Genomic DNA, 27,819 nt, shown 5'->3' on the forward strand with positions numbered 1-27,819 from the left:
GTGATATATTTAGTTTTCTTAAACGTCCTCCAAGAATAAATGTTTTCCCTCTCTCGCTCTCCCTCTATCTGTTTCCTTATTCATACACGATTCTTCAGTGAAATTTTGTTTGTGTCACAGCTTGTTTATCTTCCTGTCATCATTTCTCTTTCTCCTCTCAGCTTTTTTTTTTTTTTATCCTCATCTGTTATTCTTTGCCTTTAAAAGTCACCCTCCATTCATATATTTGACTGTTTAGTCCTCAGGGATTTAGGACTAAAATTACCTTTAACCAGAGTGTGCCCAGCTCCAGTTTGGACTGAATTATTTAATGTTAACAGGTATTAACTTTTCAGTCTTAATTCGAAAAGACATGTCTCTCATTTCTTCATCTACTGTGTTCATATAAAAATAATTTCTAAAGACTTAATACATTTTAAAGGGAAAAAATGCTGTTGTATTTACAGGTAATGTTGCACTTCACAGATGGTATTGTGGTATTATTTTACCAAGGTGTAAACTTAGAGTCAAGTGTCAGATACACAGAGACCAATTTTTGCATCTTCTTGTTAAAATCTCTTTCTTTTACGCAGTGATCCAATTTATTTTAACCAACACATTTATGCGGTATAGAAGTGTCGCAATCACTGATTTTCACTACATGATTATTGTGGACAATAGACCATGATAGCTTTAAAAAAAAAAAAAATTCCCCAGATGTAAATATTTAAAATATGTGGTTAAGCAGGTAGCAAGAAATGTGAAGCAGGTGAAAATACAACAAAAAACTGCAGTGACTAAATCAGGCCATCCAAAAACACCTCTGAGTCAAGGACATGGTGATGGAGTGAACAGGTCAGCGATAGAAAGGAAACAGGGATGAAGAAGTAGCAGAAAGAGCAGAGAGCAAACTAGTAATTAAATAAATAATTAGCTAAAGCAAATCTACACCTATGTGAGTGACTCAGTCAAAATGAGCAAGTTTGTTGTGGGAAGTTTCAGTCAGTATGTGAGAGGTGAATGCTGATAGCTATAGTCACCTTATTTCAATCAGCCATGAGGCGAGTGGGTAAGTCCAGGCATCAGTGCAGAGCCGTGCTAAATTGGTGAGTAAGTCAAACCATAACTGTTCTGTAAATGTACGCTTTTTAAAGAAAACACATTATGATGTGATGCCCATGTTTAATTGTTTTAATATATAGTGGGTACTGCCAATACTGGTGTATCATGATGAACTTAATTAGGTCTAGCACTGAATATGGCCTAATGCAGCAATAAAAGCTTCTTTTATTAAAGATATACACTCAGTGGCCACTTAACTATTTACTCCTTGCTTGCACACGGTTAGATTTTTTTCTGCCTTCAGAAGTACCTTATTTGTTCACTGCGATGACACATTGAAACATGAAATATTTCTCTAAGATTTTAGTCTTTATTGATATCATAGCATCATGCAGTTGTTGCAGATTTTCAGCTGCACAGCCATAATCCAAATCTCCCATTCCACCACATCCCAAAGGTGCTCTGTTTGATTGAGATCTGGTGACTGGGGAGATTAGCTGAGTGCACTGAATCATTGTCATGTTAAGGAAAACAGTTTGAGATGACTTGAGCTTTGTGATGTACTATATTATCCTGCTAAAAGCAGACACCCAGAGATGGATACGCTGTGGTCATACAGGCATGGACACGGTCAGCAACAATACTCGAACAGGCTGTGGCATGTAAACAATGCTCAGTTGTTACTAATGGGCCCCAAGAAAGTATCCGCCATACCATTAGCCTGATTCTTACAAAGACAGAAACATTTTTGTGGGTTTTTTTTTTTTTTGTTGTTGTCGTTTTAATGCTGCTTATGAAAAATTCTGACCTAACCACCAGAATGTTGCAAAAGGCACTCTCGTCAGGCCAGCCAGTGGTTTTCCAATCATCTATTGTTCAACTTGACACCCAGTGTGGTATTCTGCTTCCTTATCCTTTCTGTCTTAAAGGTTTGACAAGGTTGTGCATTCAGAGTTGCTTTTCTGCATACGCTGGCTGTAATAAGTGTTTGCTTGAGTTACTCCTGCCTTCCTGGATCAGTCTAGCTATTCTATTCTGACCTCTAGTATCAAGAAGGCATTTTGGCCACTCATTGGGCATTTTCTCTTTTTCAGACCATTCCCCTTAAACCATAGATATGGTGATCATTTGCTGTGGACAATCCCAGTAGATCAGCAGTTTCTGGAAAACTCAAACGAGCCTGTGTGGTGCAAACAACCATGTCAAATTCAGAGTCACTTAAATCATCTTTCTTCCTCATGTTGATGGTTGGTTTGATCTTCAGCAGGTCATCTTGACCATATCTACATGCCTGAATCAATGAGTTTGCTGTCATGTGATTAACGGCGAGAATGTATCATCTAAGCTGAAAATACTACCAAACTGTAATATTCTAATGATGCCTAAATAATACCTATTGCAGTAAACAACCTAATATTGGAAATAGTTGCTTTACCGAGTGTGAATACTCTTGATATATTGTAACCATCAGTTGTTTGTATCTGTTTTCGAGACAAAAATAAGTGTAGGTAAAACTCCAATTGGACCAGTCTCATACACTGCGAGGCAGTCCCTGAAGGACCCATAAGTAGGTTAGGGAAGTGCCTGTGTGAAGGCATTACGTAGCTTTAAAGTGGAAAACACAGATAATCTCATTACACTGCACTTTTCAGTTGAGAAACCTCGGACCTCCTAACATTCAAGTGGATGTGACATACAGCACCCAACTAAACATTGTTTGAGACTAAGCTACTCCCCCCTGCTACACTGTGAAAACTCATCAGTATTGGATTGAAGAACATGACAAAGAGCCTGAGGTGTTGACCTGGCCTGCAAACTCCCCAGATCCCAGTCCAATCAAGCATCCATAGATGCTCTGAACCAAGGCTGATCCACAGAGACCCTCCCTGCAACTATCAGGACCAAAAGGATCTGCTGCCAACATTCCAGTGCCAGATTTCCACAGTGTACCTCAGGAGGTCTGTGTTCATGCCCCGATGGGTCCAAGCTGTTTTGGAGGTCTGATGTATCAGGTGCTATAGCCTTCCCAAGGACTCTGTTGGACACTTTTTTGGGCTTATTTGGGAGTTTGGGCTAATATGTTAAAATTTTTTCTCTATTTTCAGCATCACGACACCAAATAAGGTAATATGTTTGGTTCTAGAAGAAAATGGTAGCCTTAGAAAAACACCTTTTGTTGGTTTTTCTTTTACTCTTTTGTTAACGTCTTTGTTACGATGTTTGCTTTACTTCCCCAACTCTGGCTAAAAGCAGTGTACCGCTGCTTTCCTGAGTCTTTGATTGAGTCATCCAGTCAGGGCTAACTCTGATATCACAACTTAAAAGATAAATTACAGGAGAAGTGTAGTCCTGTTCATAAGAGAAACATTGAAGGAAGCTGTCAAAGATCGAGAACACAAAGCTGCTTGAGACTGAACACGGACAAACTGTGTTTTACCGTCAACCATTTCAACATTTGATCAGAGCTCAGCACGCACCGAATGTGTTGTTTTTGCTTGCAAATAGCCCCCACCCCACCCCATCTTCCTGTAACACTGCTGTTTTGCGTTTCCCCACTTTGTAAGCAAACGATAACTGATACAAGCCCAGAAGCAGATGACTGGTCTTTGGCTCTCTCCATCACTAGAAATCAGCATGTCGTCGTGTGTTCTCACAAAGCAGTGTTTGGTTCAGATTTTTCCTTACGAACCTCTGCATCTCTGTTTCATAATGAGGCTATCTAACCCCTCCTTCTGGAGTTTGCTTAAGTTTCATCAAAAGCCATTAGTTCCTACACACACAGCCACAGTGGGTTTTTGTAAATTGCTGACAAAGAAATCACTTTAATTCTGCATCGAAGTATGCCAGCAAAAAAGAGAGCACCGGAATAACAAGCAGACGCACATCTACACACACACACACACACACACACACACACACACACACACACACACACACACACACACACTCATTAAGGAACACGCTAGATAAAGGCTCTTGTTCAGAGATATGTACGCTTATGAACATGTCAAACAAAGACGCAAACAAACCTATGTGGTTTCCAAAAGTATGCAGACTGTTCCATAAATCATACACATGCCATCACACAAACACAAGCACAATGCAGCTGAAAATCACTGCTTATTACTTTGTCTGTACTGTAGCCTAGCTGCCAGGCTCCCCTGAGGTTGCAGTAATTGACTTGTCCAGTCCCTCCTTTCAACACGTTTTTCTTCCTCCGCTTCTTCTGTCCGGTGTTTGCCAGAGGGACTGAGCTGACACACAAAAGATATTGGCCACATTGTCAAAACTTACGAGTGAACAAAACTCTCTCGCTGTAATGAATCCTGCCACAGTGCCTACGCCGGTTCAGCTTTTAATATCCCAAATGTCCACTTCCACTGCTCTCTATAATAAATTGTAAATGCACGTCATGCTTCAAAAAGAACTTCCACTCTCTCACACGTTCGTAGGACTTTCTTGATCTGTCGAGCTTTTCTTGCTGTTACTGTAAAGTGTTGCAGGTGACTTTTGCAAAATTTTTATTACTTTTTCTTGTTGATGAGGCTCGTTGTTGCTGAAGTGTAACTAAATGGATTGTGGATCATGGGTTATGGAAAATGCCTTTAGAAGTAAACGTCACACATTAATTATGTTAGGTGAGTTACAGTTCTAGAGTTTAAGGCTTTTGGTTAAAAACTGCTTCTAGTCCCTTAAACCCCCCAAAAGGGGGGGTATTCATATAGATAAATGAAAAACTTTCAGTGTTAGTTCACCTAGATTTGTATGTTCTGCAACTTAGATTGGAAGCTGGTTCCTCAAAGCAGTGTTTTCACACAGCTCGCTATCAGGCATCAGCTTCTGGAGCTGAGAAATGTGCCAAAAAATGCAGTTCTCTATTGGGCACTTGAGGCTGGCTCTGAAAGCGTTGCAACCCCCTTAAACGTTCACGTTAAAATGACATTTTTTAAAAAAAATAATCAGTTCCTTGTAAATGGTTCTTATATTGTGCTTTTCAACTCTTAATACTCAAAGTGCTGTATACAGCTTGCCTTATTCACCCATTCATACATGCACTTTTTCTATGCTTTTTCTACCTAAAGGCTTTTCTATCTACATTCACACACCTTTATACTCTGATGAATGCATCAGAGAGCGACTTTGGATTAATATCAAGGATATTTGTCGTGCAGACTGGAGAAACCAGGGTTTGAACCACCAACCCTCCAATTAGTAGAAGACCTGCTCTACCTGAGCTACAGCTTACCAAAAGTGTACAGCTCCTGGTTATTCCCAGGTGGTCTCTCATCCAAGTACTAACCAGGCGCAACTCATTTAATTGAATTATCTGACAAATAATATTGCTTTAAGTGTCATAGAGCCCATCCATGAAGGTTGTTCTTCAGTTTTGATGAGTGAAATTATTCTTAGTCATATGTGTTTTGATAGATTAACATACCAGAGTGCTGATCTTAGCTGTCTTATGTCAGCAAAGAAAACCTTGCACACATTTTTCTGTGACAACATAAGCCTAACTGTAATTTTCTTTCTTTCTGTCATCCTCCATTGGTGACACCATGGCTTCTCTTGCCTTGACAGGCCATATGTACTCTAAAATTATACACTAAATGTGTTTTGAGTCTGGGCAGATGCTTTTTCTATTAGAGGTTGAGGTGATAAAGTTCTCAAAATTAATATTAGTAGCTGCCAGGATCATACTGAGGAGGAGTTTTCTGAGCATTTCCCTCTTCCTCCTCTTCTGTCATTTTGAAAAACACCTCTCTCTCCTTGGCACGGTTTCTCAGCACTAAATAAATTAAACTGAGCCTCTGACTGTGGAATCAAATAAAAATGATGCAAGTCTGATACTTCACATTTAAAAAAAAACATTTTGCACAAGTATGATATTAAAGTGTCAGGGACATTAGCTGACTGTAGTTTAGCTGAGATTTTTTACGCTGAATATAAAATACATCAGGTTTTTGACTTGGGTATTTTTCCCCTATTCTTGTAATTAATGAAGCCTAAACCAGGGGAAACCATGTGTAACCTGTTAGTTTCTTTTGGATTCATTAATTAAGTCAGTCATGCACCATACAATACTTGTAAACTGAACTTAATAACCGGTTTGCAGCATACATGGCAGCACTCCAAATCAAGTATTTTTAATCAGCATCACCTGTCATGTTTCAGTTCTGCTCTCTGAATCATTCCAGGTAGGTGTGCTTTATAGTACAAGTAGAATAGTTTTACTTTTTTTTTTTTTTTATGTTACTTTGTTACTAGTAGCTGGCTGCAAATGTTGCAAAACATATTATATGTTCCCATTTCTTTAGCTGGATTAAAAAGAAATGTCAATGCTAACACAGTTTGGGAGGCATAAAATAATATTTTTGGGCCAACAGGTGATTACTAAGAAGAACCAAAAACCTGGTGTATCTGAGCATGCTATGTAGTTTGTCTTAATTGGTCAAGTGGAGGACAAAAGAAGAAGTGGGCAAACCTAAAAATCCAATAAAGACCTGACAGAGGACCTGTGAGATGCATCTGGACCTCTAGTTGATTTATCTGCTGTTCATCTGCTCCTTATCAGAAGTGATGTCAGTGGAAGGATGGCCATCAAGAAGCCATTCTTCAAGAAGGGAAATGGGGAGAAGAGGCTGAGGTATGCCAGATTACACAAGAAAATCGGTGACAACAAGGCTTATGAAGAGAGGTACACCCATTTGTAAAACACAGTTCATGGTGATGAAAAGAAAGAAAAGTATGATCATAAAAAAACTTGGAAGAAAAAATAAAAACAGAAAATGGAATGCTGTTGATCATGGACAGGCCTGCTCAGAGCCCGGACGTCATCATTATTGAAGCAGCATGGGATCTTAACAGAAAACAGAACAAAAATCTGCCAACATCCAAAGAAGAGCTTCGACTGTCCTTTAAGAAGCCTGGATAAATATTCCTGAACACCACTTTTAAAAAGCTTGCCTAAGAAACTTCAGGCTGTTTTGCAGAATAAAGTAGGCATACCAAACACTGACCTTGACCATTGAAGCTTGTTAGACAAACTCTGAAGGAAAGAAAGAAATGAAGGTTGACGCAAGATTTTTTTCCATAGTGCTCTAAAGCCAACTAAACAACTAATACTCATCAAAACATTTCCCTGATTCACCACGTCTTACTCAAACTGAACACATATGGGACTTTTTAAACCCTCTTGACAGACTGCACTCTCCGCAAACATCATCAATACGCCAACTAAGGGATTATGTGTTGGAACAATGGCATTCCGTCTCTCCAGCAGACTTCCAAAGACTTTGGAGAATTCTTCTGGTCCATCAACAATTTAATAAAAATGTATTTTTGTATAATTATTTCAAATGTACTCTAGTGATTGCTAATATGACATCTAGACTAGGTCACTACGTAAATATTTTATGCAGTCTCAGGGTTAATGCACAGGGTTTATAGTGTGCGGTCAGCTTGTTGGTTAGGAGTTAATGTGTTGCTAGTCTCAATAGCAATAAATGCCCTAACATTCAGCATCTCATTCCTTTAAATTCATTTTCTATCTAAATGCAAATATGCTTGTATTTAAAACAAAAACAAAAAACAAAAACCCAGTTACAAAGAAGTACTCCCTGAGCAGGGATACCTCTAGTTGAGAATCACTGATGGAGACGTGGATTGTAGTTTTGAAGTCTGCATAATAATATCTTTACCACTGTTTTTCTTGGTGCTTGAGGCTTACCTTGTCTCAGAATTCGTTTTGTGTCTTTGATGAAGTTGGATTGTGAGATTTACTGTATCCCCTCCTAATAATGAGCTGACTTGGAAACTGAGATAATCTTTTTTTTTTTCCCCCCCTCCTACAGGGTGGAAAGGCAACGCAGTTTAAATTCAAATAACTTTGTTTCAACTTTTGTGCATCTTTAGTAGGTATGGTTGACAGCAACAAGACTGAGCTCTGGGGCTCTATTTTACAATGCGATAACACTCCTCTTTGCAATAAAACAGAATACTAGGCCACGGTTTTACTCAGAGGACACAGAAGACAAAAAATGCCCTACATTTAATGGCTTTATTAACGGTTCTTGTTTTAATTATCTGCATTGTCTTGCATGTTTAACAAGCTGCATTATATACCAGGGCTTTGTTGTAAATGTGTACTGGGCTGTCTTCTGTTAGGAATGAAATCGATAAAGCGGGGCTCCATCCTGCTGTTAAATCACAAAGTCTCTTACACTGACATGCTATTTTGTTTCCCAGCTTTGCAGCATGGTTTAAAAGGGCTTCCACAAAATAGTCTTGTAATGTAGTCCTCAGAAGAGGCAGCTTTTCGATGTGATTGATCTTAAAGGAGAAGTCCTTAGAGATTAAATCATTTGGGTCTGAAGGTCATGGGGATACCCATTAGCTTGATCCTGAAATCCATGTTTTTTGTTTTTTTGTTTTACCAATATACTTTGTCAACCCTGAAATTCTTTTTAAATAATAGAGGCTAGGCAATAAGTGTCCCTTTTCCGTCATTCTGTCTGGCAGCAAGAATCAGATTTTTAGCTGCTTGGTAAAAGTGAAAGTTGGCTGCCTCATTGAAAAGTTAGTATTACCATTTATATGCTTCAATATGAAGGTGTATCGTTAGAAAATGGTTACATTTGCATTATCGGTAGCTTAATAATGCATGTTTCCAGTGAATGTCACCAAAGACACTCAGTTTGTCATTCTGCAAATACATGAATATTTCAGTGTTTTTATTACAAGGCCAGTTGCATCATTCACAATAAATAGTGACTTTACTGATGATGTTTAGATGTAAATCTTAGAGGCTGCAATGCGCTATACACACTGTTTGTATTTCTGTGCCATTCTAGTGGCTTACGCTTCAGATTCCCCTCTCTCCTCAGGTCTGCTTCTTGATCTCTAATGATGATTAATGTAGGCTGTGTGCTTATTGGCACCACTGTGTTATTGGCATACTGACAGGACCGTTAAGATGGATAACTATGCAAGTGTGTGTACGTATGTGTAAGTGTGTGAGAGCCAGCAGTAGAGCTGTGAAATCGATTGATTTGTTTGTCTGGTCAATAAGAAAATTGATTTGTGGAAGAGGCTGAAAAACAACACCTAAATTAAACTTGGGCTCTGATTTTTTTCTGTTTGTTGAATCTTTTATAAGTGTGCCACAAACAACAGAAAACTCTGCTTTGTGCTTGAAAACATTTCCCTTTTTACAAGGCTTTTCTGTCTGTTTGTGTGTGTGCAGGAGATGGTCCGTCGTGGGGAGATCTTGGACGACAGCATGGAGGATGAGTTTTACCTTCGTCGTCTGGACGCCGGGCTATTTGTTCTTCAGTTGATCTGCTACATTATGGTGGAGATCGGCAACTCAGGAATCCCACAGGTACACACACATGCGCGCGCATGCACACACGCACGCACGCAAACTGGTCCTGGCTTGCCAATTTCCTTTCAGATTAATTGTTCTTAACATGTCTGATCACACAAACTATGAAAACAGATGGAGGTCAAATAGCTTTTAATGGGTGCAGTTTGTTAAAGTGTTGCAGTTGCAGGCAAAAAAATACTACTTAGGCATTTGACTTGCATTATGTCACAGTCTATAATGCCGTGTCACTACTGTTACACTGTAATACTGCTGCTGAAACCTTTTGACAGGGTTAAATTGTAAGGCTAAATTCTACTGCCTGCAAGGTGCAACCACTGCATTGTTTTCTATATTGTAAAAAATATGAATGAAATATTGTGATAAAGATTTGAGGCAATATTTCCCAGCACTAGTGTTTAAAAGGCCTAGTATAACATAAAAGCCACTATAGTAGAGTCCAAGAATAAACATATGGAGCAAACAATTAGCTTAAAGTTGAACATTTTAAGCTGAGCAAACTAGCATTAACTCAAAGTGGAAACTGTCTTTTTAGCTACAATGTTACCTTTAGTTCTTGTTTATCACTAAAATACAGACCAAGTAATAAGACACATCAAAACAAAACAATATACAGCTTTAGATAATAGGAATTCTATTTTCTTTTCTTTTTTGACTGCATGTAGCTTCAACAGAGGGTCCATCAAATTCTTAACCTAAGAGGAGGTTCTGTCAAAGTAGTGCGCCACATCATGAGAGGTGAGTAACTTTATCTTCTTAATATTTCCTTAGTATCTCTGCTACTCTGCTGCACATAAACATACAGACACTGTTTTATGTGAAAACATATGGGGAGTGCATTAACATATAAATGTGTTTGATCAATACACAAAAAGTTATTAGTATTTTTTAAGCGCTGTTAACGTGAGTAAAGAATTTTTAACATAGCTTTTTATTTTGGATGTTTATGTTATTTTACTTTGCAAACAGGCAAAGTTATTTTACAAAAACCCAAAACAGCCAGGGTTAAAATCAATCAGTTCCTTTTTGCTGGATAACAACCTGCAGTCGTTTGTTGTGGTTTGCAACAAGTCTGTAACACGCCTTCTCCCCAGGCCATTCTTCTTTGGCAAATCTCTCAAGCTTCTACAAATTTGACGGAGATATTTCTTTACAAGGAGCTACGTATGTTTTGAGTTGTGTTTATGTTGGAGGACAAAATGACGACCCAGATCCAGTTTGGCTTCTGACTGTTGAAATCTTCAGATATCCTTCATTTTCTCAAGTTCTGAGTTCTGTTGTCTTTTGGCATGATGCTTTCACAGGTGACAGCTCAAACTCTCGCTGAAGTTTTTATATTGTGGAAGAAAATCCTCAGTTTTAGCTTGATTTTACAAACTTTGAGTATTACAGTACATAAAGTTGAAACACATCATTGCACAGCGGTGGTTTGATAAAAAGGTTAGTTTTTCAGAAGGCAAATAGTACTGCTTTTGCTTTTTCTGAAGTAATTATGTTATTGTATGCTTAGAAATGCTATGTTATAAATTCTTTGCTCCGTTAAAAAAAGCAGTTGGAAGAATTCTGACAAAAACTTCCATTCTGATAGTCCTCATCTATCAAATTGAAAGTGTGAAATAATTTTCTCCTTATCTTCATACTCTGCAAATGGGAGAATAATCTGTAGTGACACATTCTCAGCACAGGCCTTTCCCGTGACTTTATACCAAATCTACAGGTTGATCTGGGACCTTGCCCAAAAGCACAGATCCTTCACCTTAGAGTGAACAAGGATAAAAGTAGAAAAACTGCATATTTTGAAAGGGCAAAGTGGTGCCTTCAAAAGCTGCTCTTACACCCACAGAGATTTATATTACTTTCAGAAGTGCATTTTATTGACACATTTTGTAAAATTCTATTTTCCAAGTGCGTCTCAGCCTGGCAAGGAAACAGCATTTCAGGGGAAAATGATGGTATAATCGCTGTTCTTTGGCTCTGGTTATTGTTTGATAGCAAGCCTGTGCTGTTTGCCTGCCAAAGTGGTTAGGTTGGAATATAATAAAATACCACAAATAATGTCATATGCTCCTGTTCTCTTGAACAAAGAAGTAGGCCTGGGGAGACCCTGTCACTCTGACCTTTGTTTAGTATATTCTTCCTTTGCATTTGCACTAGCAGAGGTCACACTTGGGACCTTGTATGAGAGGGGTGTTTTTAATATTTAGACTGTCCTGAAGATTACGATATAGAAAATTCAGATGGAAAAATAAACACGATAAAATCGAGCATCTAAAATATCCAGGCAGATGTGATCTTTTGTTTTGTTTTTGTTAATTGTATTACCTTTCTGCAGATGGTAAAACAATATGATGAAATTGAGCCTGGCTTGCAAATCTGAACTGATCATATTGTCACTGAGTAGAGCAGAGACAGTCTGTCTGTCCTTTATTCACTTTTTTCACTTAGCCAGAGATTTCTCCTCGTGCTATATTTGTTTTCTGTCAAAGACCTAGCAGGTTGTGTATTTCCTTCGTGGCGCGACATCCATCCTTCCCGTATCATTGTCGGATAAAGCTCGAGGATGTGGCTCCGTTCACACACCCTCTGGCTCTCTGTGGCATGTAACACTGTAGATAGAGCCATCCGTCACACATGGCACTGCCAGCAAGCGTGGCATTTCTCCAGTCCTCCCCGTGTGCGCGTGTGCAGGAATTTGTATCCTAAATGTGGCTGTGTGACTCTTTGTTTTCATCTGCATATTTGCATACACGCACATCGTGCTTGTCCACACTATGTTTTTGCTTACTTACAGAGTTTGTGTGTGTGTGTGTGTGATTGCCATTAGCAAGTCTCCATATTTATTTGTACGCACATGTCCTTGCTTGCTGCATATTTTTTAGATATTAACAAACCTTTGAGAGGAAATCCTTGCAGATGTTTACTTCATTTCTGATTCAGTTTGCATTCTGTACCCGTGCCTGCCCTTGAATGTTTTCCACATATTAATGTGCATGTTAGGTTTCCTTGCATGATCTTGATGTGACTTATTTTTCATAAACTATATTGTGTTTATGTGTTCTGCAAATAACTGTGCGTCCGCATACATAATAGCTTAGAGCCATTGCATATGTCTATCATAATTCATCTGCGCGCGTGTGGTTCAGTGACCTCACCTTTTCTACTATCTCCCATTTCAAGTGCCCCACCCAGTCAATGTTAAACCACAGGAAAAGGTTAAGCACATGCAGTGTGTGTCGCCTGCTCTGCTATCTTGACCTTAACGGCTTTAGCTTACTGAAGAAAAAAAAACTGCTCCGCAGGAACAATTTTGCTTATGTTGTGAAGTTTTTGGTTTTGAATTCTGAGGTTTATGATTTGCCTTTTTTTTAAATGTTTCAGTTGTGATAACTTTATATAATAATACTTGGATTTTTACCCAAGTATTGAAGCTAATTCTTACACTTAAAGTTATGATACTAGTAGTTTTGAGCCTACAGTGGACAAAAATGAATGCAATTCTTAAATATTCAGTGTAATACCTTCAAATAAACCTGAAAGTCTGCACTTCAAATTATTTTAACACAATGAAAACCAGCCTTTGTGCCATTGAACTGTACCGTTGACTAAAACGGTACTTAAGCGACTGTGTCGATTAAGAAGTTGGGTTCTTTCCTGCAGCACATTCTTGTGGCGTGAATCTTTCTATCAATAAAGATGTTAGAATAGTTTTGGGGGTTTTAAATCCGAGATCACCCTGACTAACTGCTGATGCAAACTCTGTTATTTTTTTCTATAAGAAGTTCAAAAAAGAGCTTCAAGGTTTACGCCTAGTAGGCCTTCAAGAGGTAAAGAAAGAAAAAGGTGCAAAAGAAGTCTTTACGCTGTATTTAAGCTAAAGGTGGAAGTTGACCAAAGATATTGAAACCCTTGCTCACCCTCCCATCACAAAAAAAGAACAGTTAAGTAATGTCAAGCCCTTATTCCAGGGACTAGAAATTATGGCTCCCATGGTATCGTGTGGGGTAAGAACATGTACTAAAGAAAGAACTTGCAAGACTTAAAAATACAAATTATTGCATTTAATGTAAGTAGCAAAGTCCACCTTACACAGACTTTCTCTGAAAATATCAAAAATATAGACATAGATAAAATTTGCGTTTGTTAGATGCACTGATGAAACTGTTTTATGAGAAGAAAATAAACATTTGCAGCAATTATTGTTTTTTGAAGCTTATGTCTTGCTAAATGTTGTCATGATATCCAGATTTTAGAGAGCTTTTGCAGTATCTTTTTTCCCACTCTCTTTGTTTGTTTGTTAAAAGGCAAACTGCATGATGATTATAGACGGTAGGTTACCCCACTGTGGGCATATTCTGTACCAGCTGTCCTTTGTTCAGTGGGATCACAGTGGCTTGAGACTGGTTTAGCAGTGTTTTAAATGACTTATGGTGCTCCAGCTGCAGCTGTAATCACGCTGAAAGTCCTATAGCGTGTCCCTATCCTTGGCTGCCGTTGCAGAAGCTGCTCCTGGAAATAATTCTCCTTGTATTCATGGCAGATCCGTCCCAGTCACTGACCTGAGTAATGGCGATGCTCACTACTGTATTGTCCTCTGCCATGTTGCCGTGGTGACAGAAGGAGAGGGTACCAGCATGCCAAAGAAAAGGTTCTGCAGAGAGTTGAAGAGTCACGGAATCTCTGACCTCTCTGTCTGTGTGGCTGACTGCAACACCATTTATAGACATGGAGACACTGGCACTCGGTCACAATGACAGGCTGGCAGTAATAGAGGCCATAGATTATCATGTTTTTGTTGAGTTGCTTTCTCTGAGTTGCCCCTCACCTGCTTTTCTCAGTCACCCTTAAAATTGTGTCTTTTTAAGTAAGTCTCATTCGCGGAGGGGCGTCTCCGGTAATCTCACTGTAGCATTCATCTCTACTCAACATTTAAATAAATATACTCTTCTTATCAGGTAAGAAAAGGCAAGAATTAAGCTTGGCAGAAGTGTGGGTTTAGGTATTTAAGCTCATTGTCATCTTAGTGCTTTAAAGAGCCATTTTTTTCTTTTTTGTGTCCCGTTTGGATCTTTAGCCATCAGAATTGTTGTCTTAAGGCCAAGAAAGATGCCAAGCTGGTCCATTTGATTGACCTTTATTATAATTATGAATTTATTTTATTTTCGGTTGCTACAAACGGGACAGACATGACTGGGGGATAGGACAGGGAGAAAGAATGAAAGAAAGAGAGGGAGAGAAAGAAAGCCAAAGGGGAGAAGAGACGGTGAGAAGGGGGGGAAGAAAGAAAAAAAAACAAACAAACAAACAAAACACCTGGATCACCTGTATGGAGAAAAAAAACAGAAGAGAAAGCAAACAACAAAGACCAACATAATAAAAAAAACAGCACCATCACAATAAACTAGCTAGCAGTAGATAACAGTAGATACTAAATAATAAACGATATTGTGCAGCACGCAAGATAGACAGCGCACAATGTGCTTTGAGGCAGCAGCCAAGAAAGGTGTAGTCTGCGTCTGTGAACACCCGTGTGTACACCTGTGTGCATACCTGTGTGGATCAGCATGCTTGTATTCCAAAGGTTTCTCCATGTAACGATCTGCTAGGGAGTGTGGGGAGCCATAGCCCCGTCCACCAGGGTATGAAGCAGGTATGGAGGAGGACCACCAAAGGGGGAGGAACCGTGCCACCCTCCTGGGAAGAGCTGAGTAGAGCCCCAAACGAGAGGTCACCCCGCAGCTACGGAGCAGAGGCCAGAGGGGGTTGCAGTGGCGTGCCCGCGGGCTCTGCCGGCAGCCAGCTGTGCCAGAGAGGACCGAGCTTCAGGCATCCCACCCCCCGGAAGAAGCCCAGCCGGGCCGCAGGCGCCCGGCCCCGCCAATCGGCCACCAGGAGTGAGCCGGTACATACATGAGCACCCAGCCCCAGACGACAAGGACCACCAACACACCAACGTCTGAGGGCATCAGCCACCGGCAGGGAGTGTGGTGAGGGGAGATAGGCCTCCGTACTTTAGAGGGCCTGAGATGTACCCAGAGAGGTTGAGACCCAACCTGACATATAGACACAGACGAACAGGCACACGCGGACACAAACGTGCATTCCCACCCCCATATGCACAACCAAATACTCGGCACTCACCCAACGTGTAGACAGACACAAATAGACACTGCACAGACAGTCGCACTCCCCAAACATACTCTATATCCCAGGTCCAGGTACCCCCACCCTCAGAGGGGCAAGCCGCACCTAGACCCAGGAGATGTAACCCTTCTCTCTGGGGTGGAGGCAAGCGGACCACCTCCTTATCTGCAGTAGCAGGGAGGCCCCAGACCCCAGTCTGACGGCCAGCACCTCCTCCCAGCCCCCCACCCCTGACGGCTAACAGAACCGGGGTGAGTGAAGACCTCAAACCTCCCTACGCCCGCTCATATGTAGTGTTGCTGTGTGCTGTTCTAAAGTGCATTTAAAACTCAGGAGAGCATGGTACTAGCTTCCTCTCAGAGAGCAGCACGGCTCTTCCCGAAAACCCTTAGTGTCTAAATGCATTTAAAATTGAGGGTAGGGCACCAGCGCCAGAGGTGGGTTGGAGTACAACGACCATCCTCTGGATGCTGTAAAACGTGCCCACCCCCAAGGCCCTATATGTATGTGTTATGTGAGAGTGTGAGTAATGTGGATGTCTAGGTTGCAGAATAAAATTGAGGCACAGGCGGCCAGAAGGGGACAGAGGGGGAGTGCCTCCCCTGCACCCCGGTGACATACCTGCACCCCAAGCCCTGCGTGTGTGGGTGGGTGTGGTAGAGCGGGAATAGGGAGGCAGCTGAGGATGGGGAGGGAAGAAAGGGAGGGGCAAGTGGCCCCTCCCTGGGGCCAGCTCCCCCGCTGACCCCAGTAGGCACCCCCACACTCTGGAACCCACCAGGGCAAGGGGGCCCAGGCCCATCCGGACCGGGGCCTGCAGCAGCAGCACCGCCCAGCCCCACAGAGTCCGGGGCAGCCCACCCGACTCCACCCCAGAGAAAACTGCACCCACCCCATCATCCAATCATCTCCCAAACTACACAAGACAATAGACACCCAGGTTGAGTTCATTCTCCACCTCTCCTATATCTCTCCCCCCACCTGCAGAGTGAGCTCCTGTAGTGAGGAGACCACCTGCAAAGGTATAACAAACTCCCCACCAGTTAGAGAGCCCCCTAGTTGGGCCGATGCACCAGAGGTCCCCTGCACTGGGGCTGAGCCCCCCTGCACCCACCCGCCCACTGCTCCGGCGACACAACAGCCAGGACCCAAGCACCCAAGGCCCGGCCAGCACCCCAGACCAGGGGGCGGAGCACCCCCAAGCCTCCATGCCCGTCCCGGACCCTCCCAGGGGCAGCCAGGCTACCAGGCCAGTAACCAACGTCCGCCAGCACAGACCCTCCCCCATCTCCGCTGTACGCAGCCACAAGGAAAACACCATCTAAGAGCCCCCAGAGCTCCTAACCAGGTCATGGCCACATCCCCCAGGTTAGGCCCTCTAGGGAAACGTCCCTAGGGACTCCCCAGACGCCCTAAGGCCGTCCCTACCCCCATATCAACCACAATAGCGAAGGCAGGACCAAACCATGACCCCCCCCACCCCCACTAGGTGATGAAGCCGATCAAAGGAGCCCAAAGGGATTGATCAAATGTGATGGCAGAGGTTGTATCAAGACTAATGTGATCTATTAGATGGTTTTTATATTGGTTAGAATTAAGATTATTTTTATTTTTCCAGTTAATGAGGACCATTTTCTTGGCAATGCATAGGGCCGTAAAAACAACATGGGCTGTGTTTATTTCTGCAGTGACCTCATCCAAGTTGCCCAGCAAGCATACTAAAGGGGAGGCTGGAATGTTACATTTCAGACACTTTGATAAGTCTTCACATATCTCACGCCAAAATTTATGAACTGGTGGACAGAACCAAAGAGCGTGGATGTAATTGTCCGGAAGGCGTATAGCCCATCTTGAACATCCTATGACCAGTATAGTGCACTCTGTGTAATATTTTGTATTGTATTAATTGCAAACTGGGATTTCTGATCCATTGAAAGGTTTTTAAGCATATCTGAGACCAAAGGTTTGGGTCTAAGTTGATTGATAAATCTGCTTCCCATTTTGCAATAGGAAGGGATATTGATTCATCTATTTTAGAAAGTGTTCTGTATATTTTAGACAATAATTTGGGGGGATTTAGACTAAAAAATTGTACCACACTTGGTGGTGTTTGTAATTCAGCTTCACTGGGATTAAATTTCTTTTTTACTATGGATTTAATTTGTTGATATTCCAAAAATCGTTTCTTGTTGATCCCATATTGTGTAACTAGTCTGTCAAACGAAATAAAGTCTGTTCCTTCCATTATATGTTCCAAGTATTTAATTCCTTTGCAACTCCAATCTAAAAAGTTTATCATATTATTGTTTTGTAATATGTCCGGATTGTTCCAGATAGGTGTACATTTGCATGGGATTAATGATGACTCTGTCATTTTTAGAAACTCCCACCATGCTGTCAGAGAAGAGCTAATATTGATGCTTTTAAAGCATTCGTGTCGTTTGATGTTTGAGCTGATAAATGGTAGGTCTGAAATTTCTAGGTTATTACATAGTGCCTGTTCTACATCTATCCAAGGTTCATCTAAGAGGGTGTGTTTAAACCATCTAGAGATGAACTGAAGCCTGTTGGCTAAAAAATAGTGATTAAAGTTAGGCAGATCTAATCCTCCTTTATCCTTGGTCCTTTGTAGTGTTTTTAAGCTGATACGTGGGGGTTTATCTTTCCAAAGGAATTTAGAAATATACGAGTCTAGAGATCTGAACCAATCTTGTGATGGCTTATTTGGGATCATTGAAAATAAATAGTTTATTTTTGGCAAGACCATTTTTATAGCGGCGACCCTTCCCATGAGTGATATGGGTAAAGATTTCCATCTAGCCAGGTCGCCTTCTACTGTCTTTAAAAGTGGGATGTGGTTTAATTTAGTTAATTCTGAAAGTTTAGGAGAGACATTAATACCTAAATATTTTATATTTCCACATTGCAGTGGGGAAGGAGAAGAATTATGGAAGGAGCAATTAATCGGAAGAACTGTTGATTTCAACCAGTTAATTGAATAATCTGAGACACTTGAGAAAAATTTATCAATGTAATTACCCCAGAGATATTGGTTTGTGAGTTTTGGAGAAAAAGTAACACATCATCTGCATAAAGGCTGATTTTATGTTCTATATTCTTACATTTTATGCCCTTAATTGTTGTAGCCTGTCTAATTGCTGCTGCTAGTGGTTCAATAAAAATTGCAAACAGTGAAGGGGAGAGTGGGCATCCCTGCCTGGTGCCCCTCAGAAGAGAGAAGCTGGAGGATGTTTGGTCATTTGTTCTGACACAAGCTGTTGGGGAGTTATATAATATTTTTAACCAGTTTATGAAAGAGGGTCCAAAACCAAATTTATGTAAAGTTGCAAATAGAAATTTCCAGTTAACTCTGTCAAATGCTTTTTCTGCATCTAAAGAAAATATTATGGTTTCAATGTTTTTACTGCATGAGTAGTCTATTAAATTAAGTAATCTACGTGTATTTGTTGATGAGTGCCTACCTTTTATAAAACCAGTTTGGTCAGGATGAATTAAAAGGGGGGTTATTTTCTCTAATCTCTTTGAGAGAGCTTTGCAGATTATTTTAAGGTCTACATTAATAAGGGATATTGGACGATAGCTTGAAGGAAATACAGGGTCTTTGCCTGGTTTTTGTAAGAGACTGATATTTGCAGAGTTCATATTTGGTGGTAGTCTACCATTTTCTTTGATTTCCTGCAACATCCTGTGAAAAACTGGTGCCAGAATTGTCCAGAATTCTTTGTAAAAATCTGTTGGAAAACCGTCTGGACCTGGAGCCTTATTATTGGGCATACTTATCAGAGCTTCCTGGAGTTCACCTGGCGTCAGTGGCGAATCCAGTGCCATTGCTTGGGTGTCTAATAATTTTGGAAGAGTTATGTTGTCGAGAAATTGATCAATTTCGTTTTTAGATGGGTTTATTTGTGGTGTATATAAAGTTTCATAGAAATCCCTAAAAATTTTGTTTATTTTTTTAGGATCATATATTGTATTCCCAGATAAATCTTTAACAGCACATATAGTTGTTTTTTCTTTATTGATTTTTAACTGGTTAGCAAGAAATTGTCCGGATTTGTTACCGTGTTCATAATTTTGCAGGTGAAGTCTTTGTACTAAGAATTTAGTCTTTTTATTAATAATTTCATTTAATTCTAGTTTTGTCTTGCGTATTTTGTTTAATATTTCTTGGTCTTGGTGTGACACATAGGCTTTTTCTAAGGATTTGATGTTTTTCTCTAGTTCCTGAATTTTTTTGTTTTCTTCTTTCTTCTTATGTGATGAGAAAGAGATTATTTTACCTCTCATCACGGCTTTCCCTGCTTCCCAGAGGACAGATGCTGATGTTCCAGGAATGTCATTAAAGCCTAAATATAGAGTCCATTCTTTTTTAAAGTATTTGATAAACTCTTCGTCTTTGAGCAGTGATGTATTAAATTTCCAGTTTTTTCTTGGTGTAGTATTATTCATCTGTATTAGTGTTAAAGATACAGGAGCATGATCGCTGACAGCTATAGGATGAATCTCAGTGTCTGTAATGTTACTCAGCAGTGAGCTGCTGACCAGAAAATAATCCAGACGAGAGTAGGAGTGATGGACATGTGAGAAGAAAGAATATTCCTTACTGTTGGGGTGAAGGGAGCGCCATGCATCGCAAAGACCAAAGTCGCTCATATACTGTTTGATTATATTTGTGGACTGCCAGTTACGCTGAGTTCCTGCTGTATTGAGCCTATCCATTTCTTCATTTAGTCCCAGGTTGAGGTCTCCCCCAAGAACAATTGTGCAGTCTAGGTGTTCGGAGAGTGTACTAAAAAAAACCGTGGAAGAATGAGGGGTCATCAACATTTGGACCATATATACTTACAATACCTAGCTTTTGGTTAAGTATAGATAGTTTGACGATTAGGAATCTGCCTCTGGATCTATAACTGTATCGAGTACTGTGAAATTAATATTTTTATGTATTAGAATTGCTACTCCTCTTTGTCTAGAATTATAACAGGCTGAGAACACATTAGGAAACTCAGGTGTTTTGAGTTTATTCAAACCTGTGACAGGCATGTGGGTTTCTTGTAATAAAACAACGTCTGCCTGTAATTTTTTAAGTTGGTTAAGTATTTTTAACCTTTTTTCCCTAGAGCCAGCTCCATGCACATTCCATGTGACAAATCTTAGCATGCCCATAGTTGTGTGTTTGTGGCTAATGATGTACGCTGTGTGTCTCGTTTAGACGGGTGAGGAAAATGGAAACACTGAGAACCTTCACAGACAAAATGGAAACACATCCTTTTTTTTTTTTTTGTAAGTAAAGAGAAGAAAATGCGCGGCAAGAAGCTCCATAGGTCTGACTATGTGTGTGCATAATAACTAATATGAGCAAATGTGTGCATGTGTCCGATATCTGTGTGCGCTGTGTGGCTGTTGTAAATGTGTTGCCTTTAAACGCATGTGTGTGCGTGATCGTGCAGAGTAAGCATGTAGAAATAGACAGTGCCGCTTGTGGATGGATAGGGAAACAGGTGATCGACATAGTGATAGAAAAGAAAAGCAAATAAACCAAAAAGCAAGGTGCGCGACGAGAGAGAGAGGGAAAAAGAAATAAAAACGAAAACATTCCAATTAAAGCATTGGTGGAGAGTGACGGTGACGTTATACTAAATTAGCAAACTGAAATTACATAGTTAAGCAAAAGTTAATACAAGAGAGTGTGAGTGAAGAGAATAGTGTAGCGGATTCTTATCTGGTGTGCGGTCAATACAGCCATGGAGTGGTGCCAGGGTCGCGGTAGAGCTGTCCGTCCACGTAGAGCCGGTCCACGGCGATGACAGCCCGGGAGCCTTTCTGGATAAAACTACGTCGGACTGGGAAGAGGACCCTGCGTCGTTCCAGGATCTCTCTGGGGAACTGATCGTTCACGCTGAAATTCGTTCCTTTCAGCTCTCTGCCGCGACTCTTCACCTGCTCCTTCTGCTTGAAGTGGCCGAATTTGGCTACAATAGGACGTGGTCTCCCGCTTCCTGTCTTCGGAGCCCCTATGCGATGCACTCTTTCGAACCCTATGTTTTTCACCGTGTCCTCCGGCAGCTTCAGGTGGATTTTAATGAAGCTTCTCACGGTCGTTTCCGGGTCCTCTCCGGCAGACTCTGGAATACCAGAAAACACCAGATTATCTCTCATGCTACGGGCTTGTAAATCTATAACGGTCTCTTTTATTTTTTTATTTTCTATGTTTAATTGGGTCACATTTTCGGTTAGAGATTTGACCGAGTCCCGTAGCGTGGCGTTCTCCGCAGCAAGTGTTTCCACCTGCCGCTGGCTGAACTCCAGGGATTCTTTTAGAGATTTAAATTCCCGGTGTAAGATCTCCACCAGGGACAGCCTTGCATCAAAACTGGACAATCGCTTATCGATTGACTCCAGGATGTCGACGATATCTTTGCCGGCAGGCGATGTTGTGCCGGGGGAGTCTGCCGGGCGATATCTTTTAGATGACGGCGTCTCAGCTTTGGCCGGGGAAGACGCGCTCTGGGCCTTCTTCATTACTAAATCTTCGAAGCACCAGTCGATGTATTCTTGGAGAGCGTCTAAACTCTCCTCGTTGTCCTCCAGGGTGTTAGAGATGATAGGACAGATGTTGTTAGTTATATGACAGTTGGTTAGTTTATTTGGCAATACTGAAGTTTAAAGAAACTTTGTTAAATTCTATGCTACCATTCGCTTCTTTTTTTTTCCCGCCAAATCTCCGGCGTCTGACGTCACCTACAACATGGGTCGCTTACCTTTCTCCGTCACTTCCGTCACTTTCTTAAAATAGTTTTAATAGTTTTAGCTATTAGGTATTATCATTGTCTCTCTACACGTTTCACTGTACAGAACAGTCAAAGAATTATGCATTTTTCAAAAAATCTCTGTTAGCTCAAGCTGTTTAGAAGAGAAAATCAAAACTTGGCATGAATTTCTTGCATAAAGCTGACAATAAATGTCAGACTCAACTGTACGCACAGCTTGGCATTTTCCATTTATTTACTCTCAGATTTACCTCAGACTTCATCTTAGTGAAATAAGCAGTGACCTAAAAAAATGAAACTAACATGGAAGTGGCCAAACTCGGCTAATTACTCCGTTCATTACAACTTTGCAGGGACTTGAAATTCTGCTTTTACTGACTACAGTCTACTTATCTATACTTTTGCTGTACTGTGGGCTTTAAAGCATGATAAATGCTATCTCCAACTGAAGCGTGGTGTTAAAATCATGTGAAATATTTTTCTTCTTTTAGAATTTCTGAATGCAAATTTTATACATACATATTTTGACCTACAAAGGTTGACATTACTTTCCATGAGTGGCATTACAAAGTTAAAATTCCTAATGAAAAAGAATGCATCATGCTACATTTAGGTGTTATTTGTTGTGGTGAGGAAACATAGAAAGTGTTGTTGTTAATAGCTTTCCTATTGAATAAGAGTTAGAGAAAGACATTTATTAATCACTGTTAGGGCTGTTCGATATAACGATATATATCGGATGACGATATAAAAACGTCTATCGTTTAATTTTACGCTATTGTTTCTTTCGTGGTGTCGCAAAATAAACTGTTTACGGCAATATTTTTTCATCGTTCTGATGGTCACTGTAGTGGCTATATTAATTTCTTAAAGTTCTCTCTTTCTCTTATATTTAATATAACCACACTACGGACGGACAAGCGCCTGTATTTATGCGTTGTCTTTAGCAATAACGACGATAAAACCATCGCGTCTTTGCTTGTTTATTTTCCACATAAACTTTTCACAATAAAGCTCAAGATCCTGTTGAGACTTTTCAAAATAAACTGAATCACGTGAAAGAGTATGCAGAGTATTTTCGGATGAGAAGCAAAAAAGACCGTCAGGTGTTAAAAAATAAACCTTAGACTTAGACGTTAGAACAGGCTTTTCCCCGCAGCACGCCGTGTAATAAATACTCACAAAGAAAACGGCGGCCGCTACAACTTATGTCTAAAATGTATCGTTTCATGCATCGGTTAAAATACTCTACTCCAGCTACATGACACCCATCTGGAAACACTTCACGCAAGTCGGGCTGCCCGAGATTCACAGAATTTACAAAAAAATGTTAAATTTTTGTGATTTATATCATTTCGGACGATAGATGTCTTATATTGGGATATGAGATTTTGTGTCATATCGCACAGCCCTAATCACTGTAGACAAAGACAACTTTATGCACTTGGTCAGCTAAGGAGTTTAAAAGTGCTACTGGTTTTAAATAATGAGTTAAAACCAATTACCATGCCATTTAAGAACCATGAAATAGCTATTAATGCTCTCCCACACTACTCTGATAGATACAGATTTGTAGGATGTAGCCGTACAGTGGGCAGCAGGTGTGCTAGGCATGTCTGCAAGTTAGCCCATTCCTCTTTGGAGAATCTCTCAAGCTTTTTAACATTAGATGGTCGTCTGGGATGGACCTTGATCTTCAGTTCACCCCACAGATTTTCAGTAGAATTCAGATCAGGGCTTTGTGCTTTGGTTCTTGTTGTTCTGGAAGATAAAAACGATGACCCAGACCAAGTTTACCTGCTGACTGCTTGAGGTTTATTTTTCAAAATAATCCTAAATCCTTTTTTCATGATTTCCTGTGCAGGGTTCTAGTGATTATCTTCTTTGGGACTACATTTCCCAACATGGCTAAGTTCACTCGTGTCTCTGCATTTGTTCTGGGGTCTCAAGAAATATCTCTCAATTGTTTTCTTTCCAATGTCCTTGAAATAGTTCCCTTCCTACCTCTGCCAGGCTTGTTCTGTGCTGCGTGGCTCTCTTTGAATTTATAGTTGATACTTCTCACTCCAGTTCTTGACACGTGGAAACACTTAAAAATTTTTGTATATCCATATCCTGCTTTTTGAGCATCAACGCATTTTTTTTAAAGTCTAAACTGATTTCTTTTGTTTTTGTCAGAACGATGAAAAATTAAGAAACAGGTCCTTATAAAACCAGAATTAACATAATAAATAATTTTGCCTGTTCCTCTAGAACATCTGTAGACAAATAGTATTCTTTTACAGTATCTCTTGAGGTTCGTCCTCAGCCCTATTACATCTGTCACTATCCTTTATGTACAATCTAATAACATAAAAACATCCTTCTACCCTCAAAAGCAAAATCTTCTCTGTGTCTTTGGCAGCCATTCTTTATCCTCCTAAACCCTGCGGGCTCTTGTGAGGAAAGCCCCCCTTCATTCTCTTCTCTCTGAAGTGTCTCCCAGAGAAAAATAGTCTTTTTTTATTATTTATTTATTTTTTATTCCATCTTTCTGTCTCGACATCCCTGGGTTTAATGTGTAATCCCTGCCTCAGAGGCTGGGTGAGAGAGACGCCGGATGCATGGACTCCGCCGGGGCTGCGGCAGCTGCAACTTTCTGCACATTAGACTCACAAATCGACCGTCGCGCTGTCTCAGAGGGCTCGTGCGAGAGGCAGACAATAAAGAAAACAGTCAGATGTAGAGCAGTCCACACTTAAGTACAAGCACTGCACAATACACCTGGACTGGTTACTGAGGAAACAGGGTAGATTTCGGTGCAGCCACTGCTGCAGGGCATCTTATTATAGAAAAGCCTTTTTTTTTTTTTTTTTTCTTTCTTTCTTTCCACAGGAAACATCCTATAATTTGACTTTTTGTTGAAAAGTGATGTACAGACTGAAGAATGTCTAGACTAGAGTGAAAGGCTATTTAATAACAAAAGCCTTTTAATGCATAGTTCCCTTTCGCTTAGTCCTTTTAATATACAGAGAATAGCTTTCACTCTTCCTCCTGAAGTTACAGCATCTCTGCTCTGCTTCTTTCTAATTATTCAGCATTTTAAGTGCAGGAAGCAGGCGTCATTGCCAGTAATTTCTAACTGAACTGCAGACTTGCCCCAGGGCCCTTGATGGTCAGTTTCTCAAATCAGCTTGCATGCATAATTCAAAGTATATTTGTATTCAGTCAGTTTTCAATGAATCAGCACAAAGTAAAGCTGAAGTGAGGTGGTGTTTCAGGACCAGAGCACTGGTTAGTTTTTGGTGGCTTTGACAAAAACCCATCTCATAATTTTTTGTTTTTCTGTGAATATCTTTGCGTTTTTGTGTCTGTTTTATTGAACAAATGAATTATTGAACTTACATTATTCTAATTAAACTTCTTAGGAAAATTCCTAAATCTGAAGTGTACTTTGTTTTTCTTCCCTCATTCGCCTCCTGTTCAGTGCCGGAGGAGGACCAATTCTGTCAATTTCTGGCACCAAGCATGTTCTGTTTAACCGCAAAAGTTAGAAGGCCCACGGCTGTGCTGTCAAGCCAACTAATCCTCTGATTTTTCTTTATGTATTGCAGAGTACGCCGAGAGCATCGGAGATGGAAAGAGCGATGAGTTCAAAGAGGCCGAGCGGAAGAGGATCATGGACCTTGCAGACAACTTCTAAGCTCACTTCTTCTCTTGCTCACGCTTTCCCACCCTCAAACACGAAGAACCTCGGTGATCATCAAACCCAGAAAATTAATGATTAAATGAACAGAAACAGCTAAAAGCATTCAGTGGAGGGAGATTGGGTTTCATGTGAGAAAGAATTTAAAATTACAGCCCTAAGTTAATAATATCCTTTTTGTCTACTTGTCTAAGTCTTGTGTCAGAGAACTGGTTCAGTTCCAATGAAGATGTTTACTGCAGACACAGTGGGAGTTGAGTTTGGAGGGCAGAAAATTGTATCTTGACTGAAACACCCAGCCAGCAAGACTACTCTCAGCAACAGTGCTGTTTATTTACTGAACTCTGGTGTTGGACACTGCAGGATAATCATGGACACAGATTTTAAACTCAGAAATTCCCCCCTCAAAGCTTTTTACCTGGCACGTTTTTGTTTGGTCTGTTTTGTTTCTGTTTTTGTTTTTTATGGATTTAGGTGTAAAATATTTTCTAATAAAAACATGTGGTAATGGAATTCTGAATGGCCATTTTGATTTTGATTAAATGTCATGTTTTACAGCGTAGGATTAGCACAGCAAGCTGATAACAGTCTGTGCACATGAATTTCATTATACCCCCACTTGGTTACTGTTGCACGGACGCGCAGATGGAGACAGCAAGCCTATATCTGCAGCCCCGTTCGCAATATTAGAATCCTTGCGGAAAGGCAGACCTGCTTCTTCTTTACTTGTCTAAACCCACCCACGGATGGATCGCAGCAGCCTCCCGGAGCTCTCAGCCCACTGCTGTTTTTCGTTGACGCTGATGCTGTTCAAGCACATCAGTGAGGAGGTGGATTACAGTACAGCTGTGTACACAAACAGACCTACTGCATTATTGTCTCTGTCTTGTCCGCCAGGCTGCATCTTTGTTTGGGAGAAAAAAAAACATGTTAACTGAATTACATGTTAACTGAGAGAGAATATCAGCCTAGTATCATCATTATCTGATAAGAGTAATTTCTATATAAAGACTGAATTTACGCTTTGGTGACAGTGGGAAGGAAAAACTCTATTTTAACAGGAAGAAACCTCCAGCAGAGCCATGCTCCGGGATAGGCATCCATCAGCCGGCCACTGGATGGGGATGAGGGGAAGGAGGCAGGACAAAAGACACACTGTGGAATAAAGTCAGAGATTAGAATAATTAATGATTTAATGCAGAGTTGTGTATAAACACATGGGAAACCCCCAGAAACCTAGGCCTATTGCAGCATCCCTAAGGGGGGATACAGGGTCACCCTAATTATAAAGTTTCATCAAAAAGTAAAGTTTTTAGCTTATCTTAAAAGCAGAAAGGGTGTCTGTCTCCTGAATCCAAACTGGGAGCTGGTTTCACAGAAGAGCGGCCTGAATGCTCTCCCTCTTTCTTCTTTGTAATATGTTAGGAACCACAAGTAAGGCACAGAGTCTGAGAGTGAAGTGCTTCATTGGGCTGATTGACAATAAAATTAAATACAATCATTTTGTGTTATTGACCGCAAATACTGGACAGGTTTTTTTTTTCTTCATAGGTGCAGAGGCAGAAGTTTAAGTGATGAACTGTGTTAGACTTGTGCAGGACACTTGTGTCGATTATGGTCATTGCTAAGTCAGGTCACACACCAATTTTAGATTTTAGCTGAGGATTCTTAAATCTAAAATATCCACCTTCATACTAGCTTTATACTTGATAGATGTTGGGAAGCAGGTGTTACGTCTAGTTATATCTTGTTGAATTAAGTTGGTTAAATCTACAAAG

General features: G+C 40.5%; 1 protein-coding gene across 1 annotated transcript in view; it reads left to right on the forward strand.

Annotated features, from left to right (window-relative positions):
• Positions 1-26,554, forward strand: part of ctnnbl1 (catenin, beta like 1) — a 70,829-nt gene extending 44,275 nt beyond the window's left edge. The window contains exons 14-16 of the mRNA XM_084916687.1: positions 9,284-9,421; positions 10,090-10,162; positions 25,950-26,554. Of these exons, the coding sequence (XP_084772813.1) occupies positions 9,284-9,421; positions 10,090-10,162; positions 25,950-26,038 (300 nt within the window). The 3' untranslated portion in view covers positions 26,039-26,554. The remainder of the gene's footprint in view (positions 1-9,283; positions 9,422-10,089; positions 10,163-25,949) is intronic.
• Positions 26,555-27,819: the final 1,265 nt, after the last annotated feature.

This window comes from Perissodus microlepis, chromosome 20 (assembly GCF_051167445.1).
Source record: "Perissodus microlepis isolate ML-2025 ecotype Zambia chromosome 20, ASM5116744v1, whole genome shotgun sequence".
Taxonomy (NCBI): domain Eukaryota; kingdom Metazoa; phylum Chordata; class Actinopteri; order Cichliformes; family Cichlidae; genus Perissodus; species Perissodus microlepis.